Source organism: Typopeltis vanoorti, chromosome 22 (assembly GCF_054136105.1).
Source record: "Typopeltis vanoorti isolate ZY-2024b chromosome 22, IOZ_Tvanoo_1.0, whole genome shotgun sequence".
Taxonomy (NCBI): domain Eukaryota; kingdom Metazoa; phylum Arthropoda; class Arachnida; order Uropygi; family Thelyphonidae; genus Typopeltis; species Typopeltis vanoorti.
In genome coordinates, this window is record NC_143570.1 from 28,757,807 (window position 1) to 28,780,337 (window position 22,531).

At 34.3% G+C, this 22,531-nt stretch overlaps 1 protein-coding gene across 1 annotated transcript in view; it reads left to right on the forward strand.

The window, feature by feature from the left end:
* Non3 (Ribosome production factor 2-like protein Non3) overlaps window positions 1-22,531 on the forward strand; it is a 106,043-nt gene that overhangs the window by 18,556 nt on the left and 64,956 nt on the right. The window contains exons 3-4 of the mRNA XM_090411804.1: window positions 625-662; window positions 19,762-19,801. Of these exons, the coding sequence (XP_090267930.1) occupies window positions 625-662; window positions 19,762-19,801 (78 nt within the window). The remainder of the gene's footprint in view (window positions 1-624; window positions 663-19,761; window positions 19,802-22,531) is intronic.

The following is a 22,531-nucleotide window of genomic DNA, read 5'->3' on the forward strand; positions in this document are numbered from 1 at the left end:
AGAAAACAAGGAAGATCACGATCTAATGCAGTTAAATGCCTTAATTAGATGACTAAAATGTCTAATCTGACATTATTGGAGTCCTGATAAGCAATAAGTTAATTGAGAGGAAAAATTGTTGAAATTAGTAATAATGGAAACCTGATAAGCATACGTTGAGAACATACCACGATAAGTTCCATGTATACTTGGAGATGATATATGGTCATGGTTGTTATTTAATGTTCTTGTGAGATCCTAAAGAAGCTATTTGTGGAATCAAAACCAATGTTGAAGTTAGTAATAATGGAAACTTATGTATGCTCTTAAAGTATCTTTGAGGGTACATTGAAAATTTGATAACATTTGTTGTGCATGTTCACCATGCAGCCACAACCATAAAAGCTTATCATAGTTAATGTTTATTTTTATGAATAATTGATAATTTGATTTTTAAAAATTATTTTAATTAAAATTATATTAACAAATTATAAATTTTGGTTTTTAGTTTGGCTGCAAATTTTAATAATTTCAATACTTTTGACAACTTTAGTTTAATTTGTTCATACTTACATAATTTTGAACCTTAAAATCAGTATCAGTCGATTTTTATGTAGTGCAGCATTTTATTATTATTATTAATAGGCTGCTTTGAAGAAACCACATGCAGTGATGTTCTCAAGGTAAATATTTTATTAATTGAAAGTTTTTATCACAAATGCAATATGTTTTTTCAACTGTTTCTTAATTAATAAGAAATATTTCACTTTCTTTGCTTCAAAACCTAATGTTGCACATACACACTATTAGTCTGTCTTAGAAACTAGTTTTCTTATCTTTATAGGTATATGTTGCTAAAATTTCTTTCCTACCTTTGAGTTCTTTATAGACTTTTAGCTGCACTATGAAAGGAAGAGAGAGATACAGAAAAAAATCATTATTAACAAAACATTTTAAAGGAAAGATAAATACTAAGTTGTATTTACTTCTTTCTATCTGCATGCATAATACAAACTCCATGGTAAAATCCTGTGCTTAACAGCAGTATAGTGAGTCAGAATTATGTATAAATGCTTTGACATGTCATATTCCACAAAATTTATTGACTTAGGCTATGTCAAAATTTATCGACATAGGCTATATTAGAATGTATCTCCTTTTTTCAACTGTTTCTTAATTATTGTCTTTATAAATGGAGCTCTAGTTAATTTGCAGCACGATTGTATGCTATGCCTAATTCATAGTATTCTTAGTTGCCTTAGTATACTAAGGCAATTGATGAGAAGTCATTAGCTTCTATATACAAGAAGCCCAGTCGTGAAGTGACTTCACATGCAAACTTTGTGTGCTTGCACTTGGATAAAGGATGAAACCAAGAATATAATTTCTTTGCATCTTTAATTTTTAGTATAACCCAAGTGAAAAAAAAAACTTTCAACATGCTCAATGACATTTATATCATTGCTATGTTTGCATACCATAGCTGAACAACTTACACAGACACACACATATATTCCTCCCATGACGTATTTTTTTATATTTTTTCTTATATGCTAATTGAAATGTTTTATTTTATTATTATTATTCATTGTTAACTTATCTACTTCGTCACTTTTCTATCTCTTCTTCTGCTCATTTTTCTTATCCTGTCTGAGTCAGTTTCCCTGGCTCACTGCATTAAGTTTCAACTCAGTCAATAATTTCTCCAGGCAGCTTATTCCAAATCCATTCAGGTGTAGGCCATCTCTCTTATACAAGTCTTCTACCATCAAACTTATTCTGCATGCCTAAAAATTCATATAAATTTCTTCCACACATGTAGCCTGTGTATTCTTAACTCATTTGCTGTTGTATCTCAGTAATAAGCTAACAATTTTCACTCTCTCACTTTTCTTTCTTGCTTCCTCCAATAATCCTTTCATGTAATTTCTCATACTAGTGATAAATACAATCTGTATTTATCACTACTTAAATTGTTAGTTCTGACAAGCACTATGATCTCCTTTACTTTTTCTCTATTACATTTACCACATCTTTCATTTTTCCTCTCAGGAAGCTTAGAGTAGTGATTCTGTTGCAAAATTTATGATTGAGTATCCACACACTATGTTACTTCTTTTTTTCTTATGTTCTAATTGACATGCTTTATTTTATTATTATTATTATTCATTGTTAACTTATCTACTTCAGCACTTTTCTATCCCTTCTGCTCATTTTTCTTATCCTGCCTGAGTTTCTGGACTGCAATTCTCTGGTCAGTTGTCTAATAATTTGTTTTAATCAGGCTATTTCAAATATATCTGTTAACATCTCTGTTAACTTGAGCACTTGTGGTTTTTTTTTTCCACTCTTTTTTGAAACTCTCTAAAATTAACAGTATATATCTACAATTATTTCTAAATATGCTGAATACAATAAATCACTAAAAACTATATTAAAAAAAATGTCAATTTGACAGGAGTTTTATAATGACATGCCCACACTCAGAATAGTTGATAACATTATTATCAACTTCAGTATTTTTCCTTCAGATTAGTTTGTCATTTATCAAGATAGCAATATTGCCAGATCTTGTAGTCCATTTTCTTAACACATTCTTAATATATGTATTAATTCACTTCAATCTTGGTCTTCCTTTGGGTCTTTTTCCTATCCTCAAATTCATGATTTGCTAACCTTTCTGTTCTCATTCTGTTTGTGTGACCATACCATCCTTAGCTCTGTTCACAGTGTCAGATTCCTTCTTAATATCTTCATTTTTTAAATTATTCTACTATTGATGTCATGTGTTCATTCATGTCAGTTTTCTTAGAACTTGTATATCTGTGATTTCTAGTTTTTGATCAAATGTTTTATTTCTGTCTTAACTTCTCAGATTCATAAGTTAAAGCTGTTTGATATTCTTGTTAGGTCAGTCTATGGTAATTTTTTCCTTAATGCATAAAAATTTATTTATTTGGCTCCTCACCATACCACTTTTTACTATTCTGTTTCCATATTTAATTTGCTATCTTTGCTAACAATTGTGCCTAAATAGCTGAAATAGTTTTCTTGCTCAAAAGGTTCTTCATCAAGAATGGAATGCAGTTTGTTTTTCTATGTTCCTGTCCTATTTCTATGTTCTTAGTTTGTCTATTTATTGCTGATTTTGATGTGAAATCTGTTATAATAATTATTTAACTTAGATAAAGAATCCAGAGGACTTGTACTTAATTCATTTAGGAGTATAACATCATCTGCATAAAGTAATGAGCTCATTTGAATATCTCCAATTTTGATATCAGGTTTAATGTCATTTTCATTCACATTGTGATCCATACATATGATGAATAACACTGAAGATAGTGGACATGCTTTATATCTGATTTTACATCAGATTATTTTCCTCAAATTTTCAGTGTAACTTCTGACTTACTCAAATGTAGACTGTGTATTGGTGTGTATATGATGTCCCATTTTCTCTTGGCACTTGTCACATATCTTTTCCAGAACTACAAAAACTTAAATGCAGATCCTGTTATATTCCCATGATTTCTTAACTGTTTTTTTTTTAAAGTGAAAATCTGCATTCATACTCTCTATTTGTCTAGGATCCTTGTTCTTCCCATTTTCCCATGCCCACAATTCTAGCCTATTCAAATCATTTTGCAAGTACTGCATATCAGCAGCACTCCAGATTACAATACCTATCTTTGCATCATCAGCTTCTCCTTCTCCTGTATGACATGCGACATACAGCAAATAGCTGTATGTCACGTGTCAAATGCTTCACAGTGTCATTAATGTACAGATTGCATAACAGTGGACCAAGTTCTGATCCTTGAAGCACACCACTAGTTACCTTGAATCTTGCAGATTCACAATCGCTGTATATGACTATTATGTTAGTCAGCTGTTCTCTTATCCATGCCGATAGTTTGCTAAATGATACAAGGATGATACAGTATGCAAGGCAGAATTTACAATAATAGTTATAAATACATGTAATCGAGGGTGATTACCATACTAGTTAGAAGTGTACATACATTTTGAGGATAGGTACACAATATAATAGATATTTACTTGTATGTATATACATTGATGTCCAAAATCTAAGGATGAGCTACATTTTTACATGTATATGAAAAAATTTTCATGACCACAGCAAAATATGAACATAAATTTATTGTCAGCATACTAATAAATTTTATTACACAATGTGTTAATAACACAAATGGGTTATAAATTTCATACAAAGTAAATTGCAATATGTTTTTGGCAAAAGTTGCAAATTTCCTGAGAATGTAGTTAAGGAATTAATGTACAGTGCTTACAGGAAACTATGTGGAGACACATTTCAGTATAGAATATGTCTACTCTGAACTGCGATGCAGCTCTCACAATGTCGTACCGTGCTTAGCATCAAGTGATTCAGAAGTTCTTGAGGCAAACTGCCTTGTTTGTTTTCTGGAGGGGGAATTTCAAGCAGCAGTATATCTTCTTATTATGTCCCAAATGTGTTCTATGAGATTGAGATCTGGGGTGCATGCTGGGCACTTGATTCTCTTAATATCCTCTGTCTCCAGAAGTATCTGCTGCTTGTGTTCAATGTGGTGTGGCATTGTCATAAATAAAAATGAACTCTTTTCCCTACAGGTCCATGGAATAGTTGAACGTGATGTTGAAGAACTTTATTGCAATATGTGCCATAGGAATGGATGGGATTTCTGGGGAGCATTTAGAATTTTTTTCCATCCTATAGTGATTATAGCCATTGGCTAAGAAAGTGTGACAAGATTACAGATCCCACATGACTACAGTTACCATCCGATACATTCAAGGTGCATCTGAAAAGATATCTAGAGTGCTTAATCACCATATTTAAGTGATTTGTTAAATTGGCAACTCTCATCCACCTAAAGACAAACTGTGGCATACAGGAAGAACTGTAACATCCACTTTGGTGAACATAAAAAATAAATTTGGTACTATTGTTATGACAAGTCAGGTCTAGCAGACCATATCTTGGATACCTCCTTCACACAGGATCAAATGGAAGAAAACAAAAATGCTACACAGAAGTCATAAGTCAAAGAGATTATTTTTGGAATCAACAGCAGCTTTAAAACACTCAAAACCTCAACAAGTGGCTGTATAAATTTACCAAAAATCTGGGTGACAGTCATTTTAAGATCTAATTAATACTTGTTTTCTCTCTTTTGTCAAAACACAGATGGCACCAATTAGGACTTTTGTTCCTTGTGTTGGCCATTACAATTTTTTTAAACTAGTCCTGCTGTTATACCAAATTGTCATTGTTTCATGTACTGTGACAAACTGTTCCTGCATTCTGAAAATGTTTATAATACCAGTGAAATATCAGCTAATAAATTAATAAATATGTTCTTATTCTGTGTTGTCATTATTACTGTTAAAATAAACTAACGTATTGCCAACACATTAGCCTTTCCACTTGTTGGAGAATCCTTTAAGTGTATAGGCCTAATTTTTGCAGATGTCTTAGTTTGTTGAGATATTCACCTACCTGAGCTTGAATGGAGCTGACCTGCCATGGTGCGTTAATTAAGTTTGCTGTTATAATCAGAAATCTGTCTTCATGCTCTGTGGTAGAGCAGGGTACCCTCTTAGCAAACATCTAGAACACAATTTACATTTGGAATGTAAATTGAAATGGTTTGAAATGATGCCCAGAGCCTGGATACGACTATGTGAGATTCCAAACTCTGCAATATCAGTAAATCTGCAGTGTCCTTCAAGCTTTCCAATAATTCTTCCCCAGTGAAATTATTTAGATGATGCCTTTGAGACATTATAAGACATCCAAGTTTGCAACTTTATTCCTTCACAAATGGAAATTCATTCAAACACAGTTTGCTTAGCATAGTCTTTTGTCTTTTATCCTGTTGAGTGCTAACACAACCACATGATCCCTTTACAGACAATTTGAAAATTTGAATGTGTACCTGCTTTCTATTCAAAATCATCAGTTATACAAATTGCCACAAGCTGATTCATCTGAATTTGTGGTTGTAATCTTCAGAACTAGTGTTCTTCTTTAGGTTTTGGACATCAATGCGTGCGCACGTGCACACACACAGAGAGAGAGAGACAGAGTAGAATTTGGTTAATTCAGGCAGCCATTTCTTTGAGACGATAAAGAACAAAACCAAATCAAGAAAATTGCAGTTTTCTTTGCTCATTATCCCACTGAGGTAGTCATTTGTAAATGGTTGTTGGTTTAAGGATTATTGGCACAAGGAGAGCAGTGGTCATACTGTGTTAAAGTACAACTTGTAAAGACTCATCAGCTTTGTTCCACATGTGTTTTAAGTGACTCATCATTCCTCTCGCTTACTCAGGTTATACATTGTATTACCTTCTAATTAGTATCATTTGTGTGCACTTATCATTCATGGTGATCCGACATCTAATCAGAAAAGTGTAGAGATTTTTCAGTTCTCTGTTTTTGAATAATTTTTAATTTTATGAAATTTTGGACCTTTACTAAGATGCCAAAAACATTTTTCACTAGTTGAAAAAAATTGATGATGATAACTGGCATTTGCCTAATGCCAGTTGTCATCATCTGGCAGAGATAACTGAAGTACTGAAACCTATGATTGCATGCTTTATACACAGTAGGATAAACTGTAAAAAGCATAGACACACCATGGAAAACATGGGACATCTCAAAAACAGAAGCATGAAGGTAAGATCCTGACATTGAGGATGTCCGAAATCAGTGGTTCTCCATTATAAGTGGACAAGGAATGCATCAGTGATCCAATGCTAAAAAACAATTCTGAGGAGCTAGCTAAGAAGCTGGGTCATGAGGATTTTAAATCGGATTAAATTTGTTGAAGGACTAAGGACAGCATCTCTGTTGATATTGAAGATGAGGGAAATTTTAATATGTGCATATTTTGCTATTATGATTGAATAAATGATTTGTTGTTCAGTGAAATGTTAGGATTGCAATGACATGTACTGTTTCATCATTGGCAGAAGAATTCGTATATCAAAGGCAATGTGAAACAATTGGCAGGTGGAAGATGTTGAATCCTTTTTTCATATAACTCTATGAAAAAAGGATTCAACGGCTGGCAGAGTTGAATCCTTTTCAACACCTTCTTTCTTTTCAACCTTCTTTTCAATGCCTTTCAGTGTGGAAGGCGTTGAATCAGATTCAATGCCTTCCACATCTGCAATAGCAGATGTGGAAGAGATTGGGGCCTCACCACATTGCTATATCCTATAGATGACCATGGAGAAACGGAAATATCTTGCAAGCTATGCTTTGGAAGTTAGAACCTCTGCAATGTCCCAAGCTGTAAATAGTTACAGGGAAGAAGACACTGAAACTGTGAGTAAAACGAGTGCTGAAAGACTTGAACTATGTTCAGGTGCAAACTTGACTTGTCTGTTTGCTTACTTGGAAAAAAAAGGATTAAAACCTAGCTTGTAAAATTGCTTGGTATCTTTAACATAGTATATTCAAGTTAAAAAACTTTCTACATTTTACTCTCTTCCTGAGATTTTTATTTAATAAGGTCAAAGCACCTTGTGGCAACTTGTTTAGGTAAAATTTATAAGCTCTGCATTACTTCAACCTTGGCATTTTTTGGTCTGGCTCCCACTGATGAGACCTCAATAAAGGTCGAAACCGGTCTGGGTAGTGGCCCTCATCTTTAATGCATAGCATCATACATCTCCATAAGGGGATGTGGTTTGCATTATGGAGAAATACTAAGGAAAGTGATCGGAGCTTACTCCACCTTTACCACGAGTTGCCTCAGACTTGAACTACGTTCAGACACAAACTTGACTTACTTATCTGTTTGCTTACTTGGGAAAAAAGGATTAAAACCTAGCTTGTAAAATTGCTTGGTATCTTTAACATAGTATACCCAAGTTAAAAAAACTTTCTACGATTTATAAAATAAATTCTCTGAAATATCTTCTGAATGAATAGGTCTATAATTCCCCCCCCCCCAAAGGAAGATTATGTAACGAATATGCTCATTTTCTTTTAAAATAATTCAAATCCTCTTTTTTCAAGATAATTGTATTAAATAATTTATAATTTTCGATAATAAAAGTGAAACTGATCATTATAAATTAAGAAGTTATTTTGGCATAAATAATGTATCAGCATGTAAAAGAAATGTCACTATTTCTGTGTTCAACAAGACATTCTTGATGTATTCTGCACTACAGCTTGAGACACTTTAGTATGACTAATGGAGAAGCGTTCCCTCTTTTCTTTCTCAATAGCAGTTTATACTAAAATGAATGGGCATGTTCCCCAAGTGATTTACGTTTGTAACAGTTGTCTCCAGAGGAAAATCTAAGCTTTTAGATTTTCCTCCAGCTAAGAGGATTATTATCAAGTATTTCTAAGACAGGTTATTTCAGAAATAGCAACCAGCAGCAGCAATACAAGTAGTAATATTTAGATTTTTTAAGAAAAAGAAACAAAAATAATATTACTGAACCTTATATTGTGTGGTATGCATATAAACAGTTTTACATGATGAAAATATAGAATAGTGTTTCTACAATTTCAAATAATTTCAGCAGATAGTAGAACAGCTGATTTTAGATTGCAAAGAAAAAGTACAGAATGAGAAGCTTCATGGTACAACAATATTATTGCCTTATTTTTTTTGTCAGAATGGTAAAATGAAGTAATAGATTTTGAATATTGTCTGGAAAAGCTTTCAAACCTGTAGAAATTTAGAGTAATTATGTAATTGTGTTCCATGAGAGGATAAGGGGGGGAAGCATTAGAAAAACTTTAAATTAAGCATAAATTTTGAATCATTCCATAATATGATATCTTTCAACATATCTATGGTGGATATTATCGTAACGTGCATCCTACAAAAAAAAAAAAAAAAAAAAAGTCAAAGGCGAGAGTCCTTGCTAAAATATCATTGGATATAAATTTTTGATACTAAAAAAAACTCATAATCGGAACCCGAGTAATGCAATTTAACATCATTTGTTATTCATAAAAACAAAAAAAAAAAAAAAAAAATTCATTTCTAAAACTGAAATGCGATAATCCATATAATGGTATTTTGCTACAAAAGAAAGCAAAAGGTCATCATATTTATTTCAATAAATGTTATTTAAAAATATAAATATTCGACATATTTTCAGTGCAAACAAACATTTGAAAATCCACGAAAAAAATGCTTCTGTAATGTCAGTTAAGTGAAGTCTTGTTCCATTGCACCGATTTGAAGAATGAAATACAGCAAATTTAGTATTACTAAATGGATTCAAATCAAAGGCTGATCGGTGGTCATTTCACGATGATTACTTTTGCACATGTGAAATTTGTTTAAAAATTTTGGGAAGAGACACAATAAATCAATTGTGAGGCAAATAAAAAGGTCAAATATCCTAGGACAGTAAAGGAAATTCCAAGTAACACAGTACTCTTAAAGACAGGTGACACAAAGGTTGCTAACCAACAGTTAATCCACTAATGGCTCTAAAATAGCCATAAAGGGATTAATGGTGGAGGGAGATAATGGCATGATAAAAGATAGAATGCCGATGAAGTTTTGATCCATGAAAAATGCTCTGGTGGTCTTGGCTATTTCATCCACCTCGGCCAGTTTTGGGGATTAATGACCTAAAGGTTATTTTTAATAACATCTATGATATAGGATATTTTTAATAACATGTATGATAAGTTTAACAAGCCATGTTACAAAATTACTACTGAGAATAATCCTAGAGAGAGAATAAAAGGCACTTTGTCAGTAGAAATAGAAGACACTCAATCAGGTTTTCAAAAACACAAAGGTACAAGAGAAGGAATTTTTAATTTGAAAACATTATGTGAAAGAAGCCTTGATAACCAGAAAAGGATATATCTTTGTTTTATTAATTACACCAAAGCATTTGATTCAATAGATCACAAGAAATTAATACATATCCTACAGAATAACAGGTTAAAAGGAAAAGATCTACGTATAATTACAAATATATACTGTAATCAAATGCCTCAATAAGATATAAAAATGCATATTCTGACAACTTGGAAATCAAAAAAGGAGTAAGACAAGGATGTGTCTTATCACCCTTACTGTACAATATATAAAGTGAGCCAGTTTTTAAAAATATTTCAGAACTTGAAGGGTGTAAAAGTTGGGGATAGCAACTTCAGGTATACAGATGACACAGTCCTTATAGCTGAATCTGAAGATGATCTTCAAAACTTAGTCACAGAAATTTACAACAGAAGCTTAGACATGGGATTAATTAATTAATTATTAACTTAAAGGAAACAAAGTGCATGATTGTATCAAAAGGACCAATAAATAAGAAACTAAGCATAACTGTTTACAAAAAGAAAATTGAACAGGTTCAGTCTTTTATATGTTTGCGACAAATGTTTACAGACAGATGAAATTCCCTTAAAGAAATAAAAAGAAGAATAGAGATAGCAAGAAAAGCCTTTATTGATATGAAAACTGTTCTAACATCCAGAAACATTAATATAAACACAAGAAAAAAGATTAATAAAATGCTAATGTCAAGCCTTCTTTACAACAGTGAGACTTGGACTCTAAATAAAGAAGCAGAGAAAAAATTAGAAGCTTTAGAAATGTGGACCATCAGAAGAATGTTGAAAATACCATGGACAGAGAAAATGAAAAACGAAGATGTTTTAAAGAAAGCAAAAATGAAAAGAACATTAATGAAAATAATCAAAGAATGAAAACTTAAATATTTTGGACATCTAACTAGAAAAGAAGGCATTCAGAAATTAATATTAGAATATAGCTGAATGTTGTGATTTTTGAGGAACTCTTGCACTTTTTTTTTTTTTTGAACTGTGGTATGGAGCAAGGGAAACTGGATGATAAAAGAGGGAGAGGTAGACCCAGGAGAATGTGGTTTGAAGACATTAAGGACTGGACTGGCTTGAATTACTATAAATCATAAATGTTCCAGAGCAGCAAAAGAAAGAAAAAAGTTCCGTGACATAGTTGCCAACCTCCTTCTAGGGGATGACACTTGAAGAAGAAATGTTGGTTTGTCTTTTTATATCTTTTAAACTATTAACTGTGAAACTTTTGCATAATTAAGCCAGAATGTTCTAGACTTGATGTGTCCCAATTAACTGGAATCTATTGCATGTATATGTATGATTATTAGATTACAAAGCTTATTTAATATATAATTATCAGATTATGTACACACACACAAGTAGTGAACAAATTAATCCAAATACTCACATTTTAAAGAAAAATTTTAATTTTGCAAGAAAGTACAAAAATTAAACTCTGACTTTACCTAATAATTTATATGCACTCCTCTGTTGCTAATAAGCTCATTAATTTGCTTAGGCATTGGGCCCCTACCAACATGGAACACATTTTTCTTTTTTCTGCATTCTGAAACCATACTTTTATAATGGATTGCATTAAGTTATCCTTTGTATCACAGTTTAGTTTTCCAAGTCTCTTATTCATTATGGCCTACAAATTTTCTGTTGGGTTAATGTCAGGAGAGTTACCTGGTCCATGAAGCAGTTGGATGTTGTGATTTTTGAGGAACTCTTGCATTTTTTTTTTTTTTGAAGTGTGGCATGGAGTGAGATCCTGTTGGAAGGTGAGTTCTTTTGTCTTTTTTGATCTGTGGGACTACTCTTTTCTCCAATATTTTTATATATTGATTACTTGTCATCATACCGTCAACAGGCACAAGTGATCCTGGACCGTTGTATGTAAAACAACCTTGGAACATCTTTTTAGCTGGGTGTTTAGGAGCTTGTTGAAGGTCGGCAGGAGAAGTCTTCTCAGCCGCTGATTTGCTAACATAGGGTACTCACTCTCCTTGGACAAAGAAATGGCTCTCATTTGAAAATATGAACTTCTTTCACTTCTCATCAGTCCAATGGAACTCTTTTTCTGCATGACCTTCATCAACAGTTTTCTTTTTTGGTCTGTGGGCAGTCCTCCCTGCTTCCAACAATCTTCTACAGACTGTCATGTCAGAAACATTGATCCCACTAGCTGCCAAGTCCCTGTTTAAGTCTACAGCAGACAATCTTGGATTCATTTTGCTTTTCTTAACTAGTAAATGATCTTGAGTAAGTGCAATTTTATTTTTTCACCCAGATTTTCCTTTTCTGTCAGGAGAAAAGGTACCTGTCTTCCTAAATGTTTTTAAAATCACATTAACAGTATCCAAACTAATACCACACTTGTTGGCAAGTTGTCTTTGAGTCATGGATACGTGCTGAGAAGGAGTACATATTTTTGAACGCTCTTTTGGAGATGTCATTTTATAACTACACCAAATGAATGTGGGATGAGATTTTTCCTGTCATCTAAGGATGCCTTCTCCTCCTCCTCTTCTTCCCCCTGTGTCACCATTTCCACAATATCGTTGTCAGTTATTTCATCAACTTTGTCATTTGACATCCTTCTGTAATGTCCTCTGCATTGAGTGGTACATTTCTGAGCAACGAAACAAGTTTATCGTTTTCATCTTCCACTTCGGTTTCACGCACGGGTTCAAAGTTGAAATGTCCACCTTCATGGTCCAAAAGAATTTTCCAATACTCTACAAGTGATATGTTTCAAATCTCTTTACTAACAATTTACTAATGTAACCAGCAACAGTGACACACATATTCCGCACTTGTGGACATCCGATACACAACTGATGAAGTGGGGAAATCCGCACTTTGCATGTCTCAACTTGTGTTATGCACACGGCATGTAGGAGGATTGTAGCAGATGCCCACTTGCAACGTCTTGGCAAAGTAAATTACAGTACGTATTCCTCATTTTATCATGGAGAATTACTGTATTATTATAATTCTCCGTGATAAAATCCGGGCTCCGTATAGTCGAGAGTCTACTGTATGTGTGTGTGTGTGTATATATAAATATATATATATATATATATATATATATATATATATTTTTTTTTTTTTTTTTGTTTTTTTTGTTTTTAAGGTACATAATTGTTTCATCTCCCAATGCTCTTATGTGCTTAGGGTGGTTTTGGTTGCAACTTGTGATTTTGTTATAATTGTGTTTGTATAGAGTGAGCTGCTGTGATGTTCTTTTTCGAAGTAATTCCTCAGAGACATAGAGAATATCCTTATTTTCAGTTTTTATGCTACCTTTTTCTGATTTACTTTGCGGTACTAAATTTTTTCAAAGGCTTCTGATAATTTTGCTACTTTCATGATATTCATCTTCTGTATTCTTTCCAGTATCTTTCCTTATTTTTTCTCTAGCTGCATTTATGCATAACTTAGGCTTTCTTATATTTTTCTGTATTCTCAAAGAGTACATGCTGATTTGCTGTATACTGTAAAAATAATCATAATTTATAATTATGAATCTTTTTACAATTATTTCTCTATGTTAGTATATTATTAGTTTTGGTTTTGTAACACGTATATTGGCACTTGCAATGTGCCTGTTTATTCATTTTATTATTGTGAAAATGAAATATAAAGCATTTGAAATTTTTATGTACTTGCTCGATTTTGATAGTTGTATTACTTTCAATTTTTTATTTTATTTTTTATTTTTATTGTAATTTAAGATTTAGTGTTGAGGTATCTTTTGTGTTTTGTAAAGACATTTTGGTGGTAAAAATAATTTTTGGCTTAAACATATTGTATAAATACCATGAGAACTTGAAAACTGGTGTGCAGAATTATACAGGTTAGTAATGCTCTGTACTTCCGTATTTCATGAATATCAGAAGAATGTACTGCTGTGCGCTGCTATAATACTACATGTGTTATGTTTAGTTTGTTTGTCACAGTTTTTTTTTAAATTGATCTCTGATGTATAGAAGAAAAGACGTTTCACTGTAAAAGAGAAATGAGAAGCGATTAAAATGTGGAATACCAGTTTCTTCACACTATTTCTTTACAAACACACATAACAGGCAGCATTTGTAAAGAATATGTATGAAGACAAGATGAATAGGCTACATAATATTAATTTTTTTATTGTTAAAAGTGATGATTAATTTGTTATGTATTGTCTAATGAAGTAGCTGTTATGTAATAAATATTATACAATATGCATGTATTATATATACAGCAGTTTTAGTTTTGCATATTGAAAAGTCACTATGCTTGATAATATTTGTGGGCCTCTGGTTCCATAGAGATGCTATTTTGTGGATTTCTTGATTTAGCAGACTTTTTGATTTTATGGATCACCACAGTTAGTCCATTAAATCAAGGACATGCTGTGTTACAATATGTAGTTAAAAAAAGTTAATGAAATGGGGAAATGGAAATTGAAAGAAGGAATTTTAGGGATCTCAAGTAGATGAGCAATTGTGAGTCATCATTGTTAATAAAGTTATATTTAGATGCCTTGGAGAAAACACTTTTATGAGCAACAAGACCAGGACTATTGCAGATGTTTCAGAAATTGATCATTTTAGTCGGAATCATTTTCTGCATTATCATTAAGCAGTGTGTTTTATATTGTTTACTAGTTATCATTATTATTATTACCCCAAGACCTCATGGAGTCAAAGACTCATCTGGGAGGTCTCCTTTTATCACACACACAGCTCATCATATCGTGCTTTGAACACATTCAAACTCCTTGCAGACACCACACTCTCAGGCAAGGCATTCCAATCATTTACAACTCTGCATGAAAAAAAACCTGCCTCTCACTCCCCTACTCACACACTCTCTTTATACAGTTTCCAGGGATGACCTCTGGTTCTCCCCCGATCTCCCACTATTTTCTGTAGAACTACTCCAACATTGATCCTATAACAACCCCTTACCAACTTGTAGGTCTCTATCATATCTCCCCTCTTCCTCCTGTCCACCAGACTCTGCAAATTACATCTTCTCAATCTTTCCTCATACTCAACATTCCAGAGGTCAGAAACTACCTTAGTCAGTCGCCTTTGGACCCTTTCCAACATCTCTTCATCCTTCTGAAAACCAGGTGACCAAATCTGGGCACAATAGTCCATGTGTGGCCTAATCAAAGCCTTATGCAATGGAACAAGAATCTCCCTACTTCTGCATGTCAGTGTCCTCCACATCATTCCCAGACGTCTTTGTGTTGGCTTCACAATTTTGGCTATGTGTCCCCTAAATTTCAGATCCTTATCCACTATCACCCCCAGATCTCTTATTTCTTCCACCTCCAACAATATATCCTTACCAAGCATAAATTCTGCATCCCATCTTTGTTTTCCAAATATTTTAAAACCTTACATTTTGCAACGTTGAACTCACATCTCCATTTCCGTGCCCAATCACTCAATTTATTCAAGTCTTCTTGTAAGGCCACAACATCTTCACTACTCTTCATGGTTTTGTCCCAACTTTGCATCATATGCAAACAACTGAATATCTCCATCCAAATCTTCACCAATATCATTAATATACAAGTTAAATAGTAATGGCCCTAAAACAGACCCCTGAGGCATTTCACTAGTGACTTTCCTTTTCCTGGATATCGCTCCCCCATACACAACTTGCTGATACCTATCAGATAGCCAGTCTCCAATCCAATGCACTAATCTAATATCCAACCCCATCTGCTCTAGTTTGACTATCAATTTATCATGTGGTACTCTATCAAAAGCCTTTGCAAAATCCTTCTCCTCTGTCCAAGGAACTTGACCTAAAACATGATCTCCCTTTAGCAAATCCATGCTGTCCATCAAAGATAATACCATTGTTGTCAACCCAACTCTCAATCCTAGTTCTCACAAGTTTCTCCAACAACTTAACCACAACACCTGACACACCGATAGGCTTATAGTTTGATGCTTGAGTTCAATCACCTCCTTTATGAAGTGGCACAATCTTGCCATCCTTCCACTCCCTAGGAACTTGACCAAGTGCAAGACTCGGTCAAGTTACAAGACCTCGTATTAAAAAAAATATGTCAAGGCAGGTGTCAACTCTCTGGCACATTCCTTCAGAATACGTGGTGATATATTATCAAGTCCCACAAGAATCTCCCACAGCCTTATTAACATCTAGTTTACTCAACTCCCCATACACCTCTTGTCACTTACAGTCAGTCTCCCCACACCATTTACTGCTCTCAATCTCTCCATGAAGTCACATTCACAAGATTGAAAGACCTTTATGAACTGCTCATTAAGTATCTCCACCACACATTCCGCAACAGCTGTCTTTATACAGTTTTCTCCTATCAATGTTATCCTTCCATAATCATTCTTTCTTTTGCTGGCTACATATCGAAAGAACTCCTTAGGATTCTTTTTGGCTTCATTAGCTAACTGCTGTTCATACCTCTCTTTAGCTACCCTCACCAACCAAGTCACCCTCCTTACCTGGTCTTTGTAGACCTCATGGAATTGGTTATTTCCACTTCGCTTATGCTGCCTCCACAGTGCCCTCTTTCTCTGTATTGCATGCTTAATCTCATTATTCATCCATCTCACACCTACCTTATTTAACCTTCTCACTCTTGGAATACATTTAGACATTGCATCTACTAGATAGTTTTTGAAAAACCCCCAGGCTGCATTGATCTCTTTTCCATCTAACTCCTCATTCCATGCTACACCCACAAGCTGTCTCCTGAGCTCTTCATAATCCCCCCCCCCCCCCTTGTAGTTCCACATATACCCTTTTCTCATAGAGGTCCTCACACTGCTGGCAACCACCCAGGTAATCACCTCATGATCACTCTCACCAATTGGTGGATGATTTGACACCTCATTTATAATTACAACCTGTGATGAGATGACCAAATCCAAGACCTTCAATCCTCGAGTGCCCTCTGTTACATACTGTCTGAGGTAGTTATCCCTCAAAAACTCAAGAAACTCATTCTCTTTACTTCCAGTTGCTATCTCATCATTCCAGTCTATATTGCCATAATTAAAATTGCCCATAATGATCACCCTTTTCTTATTTGCTTGGTAATTTGATTATACATTTCATTATCATCACCATCCACATTACCTGGTCTATAACAACATCCAACCAAGTATTTGATTCCATTCACCTCTATCTCACACCATACTGCCTCAAAACCACTGGCACTATTTTTCTCTATCATCAATAGCACTCCCCGTCCCTTTTTACCCCTTCTATCCTCACAAAACACATTATACCCTTCCATCTCTATTCCTATCAGGATGTCGTCCTCTTCCAACCATGTCTCACTTATTCCGACAATCTTTGGGTAAACAGACGCAATTAATGAACAGACGTAATTGAAATGCAACCATTTCATCTGCCTTGTTTCTTATACTTCTACCATTTGTATACAAACACAACAGCTCATTTCTGGATCTACAGTTAGTTCCACTGATACCACTCACTCAATGTGATCTCTCCATGCTCGACTGGGGCCATTTCCCTTTCTGCTTATTCATTTTAAAACCCATTTCAATTCCAACTGTTTCCTCTTGATCCCAGGTCATCCCATTCCTTTCCTGTCTACACATGCTCTCACCTCCTCTCGGACCATCCACCTTTCTCATGCTGTGTACCCCTGTCCACTCTGAGTCTCCCTGTTTCCCTGCTTCTCTTGCACACCCATTCTCTCATTTTCTATACTCATACCACCTCACTTCCTCATTCATAACCACCCCTTCAATCTCTCCTGTCTTACTCTCCTGCTCTTCCACATCACTTCCTGCTTGACCTGATTCATTCTCTCTCACACACTACTCACTTCTCTACTTTCCAGCGGCAGTCTCTACAAGCGATTCACACCATAACCACTTAAATGCAGTCCATCGCTCCCATACAGTTCACTTCATCCTTCAACCTCATTCCACACATTAACAAACTGTACTCCCATCTCCTTACACATTTCAGCTAGCATATCATTCATAATCCTTGCTCTTCACCTCATCTCACCACAGTCATACCTAGGCAACATGCTGACTACCTTTCCTGTCACACTATTCTCTTTTATCCTTCTAAGCAGCTTCCTGATATCCATTCTGACGTGCTCTTTGTCCTCTGTCAAATCATTCGTACTGATTAAAACCATCAACTCCTTGCTCGCTCCCTCCTCATATCCAATGCTTCAATCACTCTACTCATTTTACCGCCTGGAAAACATACCTTGTGCATCCTATTATCCAGCACACCTTTAATAATGGAGTCACCATACAACACCACTCGCTCATCTTTCGTTAACTCTTTCATGCCATCATGATTTGTTTCAATAGTTTTTACTCGAATTTTCTTAATTTCATTCCGCATCCATTTAACCTCTTTTCTCATCCAATCCAATTCAACTTCCAAATCTCGTGTCATATTCTCTATCATTCAATCTTTCTAATTTTCTAACTCTCGACCCCCTCTTCTCACTTTCACTCATTCATCCTTCTGTGCTTCCATACGTTCAGTCCAACTTTCACTATCATCCATTCTTTCGATATTTTCCACTTTCGATTCCTGCGTAATGCCATTTCCAGTTTCATTCGTTCTCTCAATTTCGTTTTCTTCCACCATTCTCGCCTCACTTTTGTCCTTTTTAACATCCGTTATGGTTTATAAATCACTTGTTTTCGTTTTTACTGATTTTTTAACATTCTGTTGCCTCTTTCAAACCATCATTCTCTTTCGAATGTGCACTCATTTTCCCCATGACATTCTCGCTACTAACACTTTCTGTCATCAATTTCATATTTGCATTCATCAGTTCCTCGTTCAGGTCACACTTCGCACACACCCTCCTTTCATCTGCCCTAAACATCCACAAATCATTTATGTAATCGAAAGAATACATATAGCACACCTCGCACTTAACGAAACGACTGAAGGCTAAATTAAATTCATGGAATGACAAAGCCGCCGCCGTGTTTCCTCTGTCGGTTATTACTGTAAGGTCTAATAATAACGAATTCGTAATTAATTTTAGGCAAATGAAAATCCCCCACACTAATAATACTGCTAAAACATAACTTTTACAGCAGCTATTAACTCAAACAAATACTCATATATACTTAATTATTCCAAGAATACTTATTTCAGTCCGGAGCTATTCTTACACATGTCCGGCACGCTTAACTCACGAGCGCCCTCTCTCATATATCTCAAATATGTTATCTCATATATCAAGATAAAAAAATATTTTATTTGTTTATAACAAATTTTTTTGCCTTAAAAATTTGTTCTTCTGAACCTACTGTCCCAAAATTTTATGGCTTCCTGTTTGAACAAAAAAAAAAAAAAAAAATTAGTACAGTTCAGAGTAATGAAGTTGAATCCTGCCTCTAATGTGAGAACATTCGAGATAGGATTCGCTCACTCTCTCTCACAGTGACAAGCATAGAATACTATTGAGAAGGGACTAACTGCCCTATAATTATTCCCATTTGGTGTATATGTTACTAGCTTCACAGACCATTGGGTTTAGTGCATAAAGGAAGACTGTTTACAATCTTTTACTTTTTATTCAGAATAATAGGAAATGAGACAAAGAAATACTCCTAGTTTCTGTAATTAAGAAGGTTTTTATCATTCTTTTCAACTTATTTAAATAGTTAAGATTTCATTGTATCCTGTATTGTGATTAGCAGCTTTCTTTGGTAAAATATTTTGTTTTGTTTTAGCTTTCATAATACCTCTCTTTTAATGAAATGAGTAATTATTAAATATGTAAACTTTTTTCTTTATGTTAGTTAGTCGTAATACTCCTTTTTTAATGAAATGAGTAATTATTAGCTACGTAAATTATTTTTCCCTTATGTTAGTCCTTACCTGTATGCACTATATATGCTTTTTTTTTTATATATATACAGAAAAAATGATATTAGGCCATTTGAAGATTCTACAACTTTGGTATGTATCACCTCAATAGCAATAGCAAAAGTAATTGTAATATATTATAGTAAACTAATATTTTGTTTATATTCAGTCTTATATTCAGAATTTTTCTAGGGACTGTGGAGGAGAAAAAATTGCAGATTGACAAAGTGAGTAAACTAACTGATCCTTATTCGTAGTGAAGAATTTATGGAGACAGAAACACACGTTTGTAGAAAAGAGCAAAGCTAATAATAATAGCAAATACCTGTTGGCTTTCTGCTCAGGACATGGACTGGTTATTACTAACACCATGTTCCAACATAAAAATGTGCACAAATTCTCATTGACTATGAAATAACATAGTCAATGAGACTTTTCTTCATTGACTATGTTATTGTTGATAGTGATGTTTTCTCCCTGGTGCAGGACACCAGAGTGTACAGAGGATTTGAAATTGGAAGTGATCACTATTTAGTCTTCAGCAGGATAAAATTAAATTTCATATTGAAAAGAATAACATGTAAGAAAGTTCTAAAGAGAATAAAAGTTGAGCAGCTCTCAGATGTAAACTGTAGACTAAAATACACAACGATTATTGAAGAAAAAATGAAAGAGTTTGAGAACAGCAACCAAACCTTGGAGATTCAGTGGCAAGCCTTGAAGAAAACCCTGATTGATTCTGCCAGAGAGGCATGTGGTGAGGTTGTCTGCAAGGATAGAAAAATCACAACTCCATGGTGGACATAGGAAGTTAAAGAGGCAGTGAAGGAAAAGAAGAAAGCATATCAAAAGTTCCTGGCAAATAACTCAGCTTGTGCTCTGAGAGATGTAAGAAAGCTAAACACTATGTAAAACTGGCTAAACAAAAGTCATGGGAGGACTTTGGCAAGAACATAGAAAATAAATATCAAGAAGGTGGTAAGATATTCTGGAGGTTATTGAAGAAGCTTAGGAATGGAGGAAAGAGTGCTGTAAAAGGAGTTAGAGATGATAAAGGTGATATGAAAACAGGAGAAAAAGATATTCTTAAAGTATGGAGTAATTACTTCGAAAAATTGCTAAATGAAACAAAAAGTGAAAGCACAGTGGTAAGAAACACTCAACAGGCATACAGTCAGGAATATATATCCATATTCCTGACTGTTTTTCTACTTCAAGTAGAAAAAGCCATCAAAGGCTTGAAATGTGGAAAGGCAGCAGGAGTAGATGATATTTGACCAGAAATGCTGAAGTATGGTGGTGGTATAAAAGTCTTATAGTGGCTGCACTGCATAGTTCAGAAAGCCTGGACAGAGGGACGAATTCCTGATGATTGGAGTAGAGCTCTCATAGTACCCATATATAAAAAGGGAAATAAAACTGAATGTGAGAATTACAGAGGTATTTCCCTACCGAGTGTTCCTGGCAAGATTTATGCAAGTATACTTGAGAAACGGTTGAGAAGAATTGTGGAAGAAAAGCTTGGTGAAGAACAAGCTGGATTCAGGCCAAATAGAGGCTGTCAGGATCAGATCTTCACTTTACGACAAATAGTTGAGAAAGCATCGGAATATAACAAAGATCTATATTTAAGTTTTGTTGATCAGGAAAAGGCATATGACAAGGTGCCACGAGAGAAGCTATTCAAAACGCTACACTTATATGGTGTCAATGGGGCATTATATCAAGCAATACTTAGTCTTTATTTGAGTTGTAAGTCAGCAGTTAGAATTGAAGGAAGTACAGGAAGATGGTTTAATGTTAAATCTGGCATGAGACAAGGATGTACATTATCTATATGGATCACATTATGAAGGAAAGTGGTATTAAACATGATATCAAAATTGGAGATGTTAATGTCAGCTCTTTCCTTTATGCGGACGGCTTTATACTTCTAAATAAATCTGCTACAAGTCTGCAAGATTCTCTGACTAAATTGAATAACTGTTGTAATAGATATGGTATATAGGTTAGCAATAAAAAGACAAAGAGAATGAAAATAGGCAGAATTGTTGAAAATGTCAACTGCATTATGAATGCAGGTTGCAGCCGCACTGAATTTTGTAAACCCTTGGATGGGCAAGGTAGGGAAGGGGGCCTTTGGTTTTTGATAGGGAAGAGATTAATATAGAGGTTTAGCTGACCACTGTAATTCTTATTACAGTGGTCAGCTAAATCCCAAATTGTCAGCCCCTCCTCAGTTGTTCCATATCCAGGGAGATATCTAGTAATGGAGTGCACCATTTTTCTTCCAGTTATTAATTCTTTCATGAGAGTTCCAAATGCATTATGTAGTTTCTATGGAGTGAAATTTTTGAGTAAATTGTTAAAGATTTAAAAATGCATTAAAATTGTTTTATGTTATTTTTAGTTTCTTTTCATCATTATATAGCTTTTGAAATGAATTGTCTTAGAAAATTAATTGCAGAATTTTCATCATCATTATCATCCTCAATTTTCTGATATAAATGAACCCTCCAGGGGGGTGTTCAGGTTAATATGATAGCTAACCTGATTTAAGCACTACATGATTAAATCTCCTATCCACAATTTTCCTCTAAATTAGTCTATTGTAAGCAATCTGATATTGTCATACCTGACCTTTTGTTTTCTAAGGCAGTTCCAATTGAATCAATCCACCTAGACCTTGATCTTCCTGTCGGTCTCTTTCCTGCCATCTTGCCATCAAACACTTGTTTTGCTTCCTCACCTGTTCTATTTAAGTTGCTGTACCACCTTAGATTAGCTTTGCTTACACATTCTTGATTGCTAATAATGTCAAGT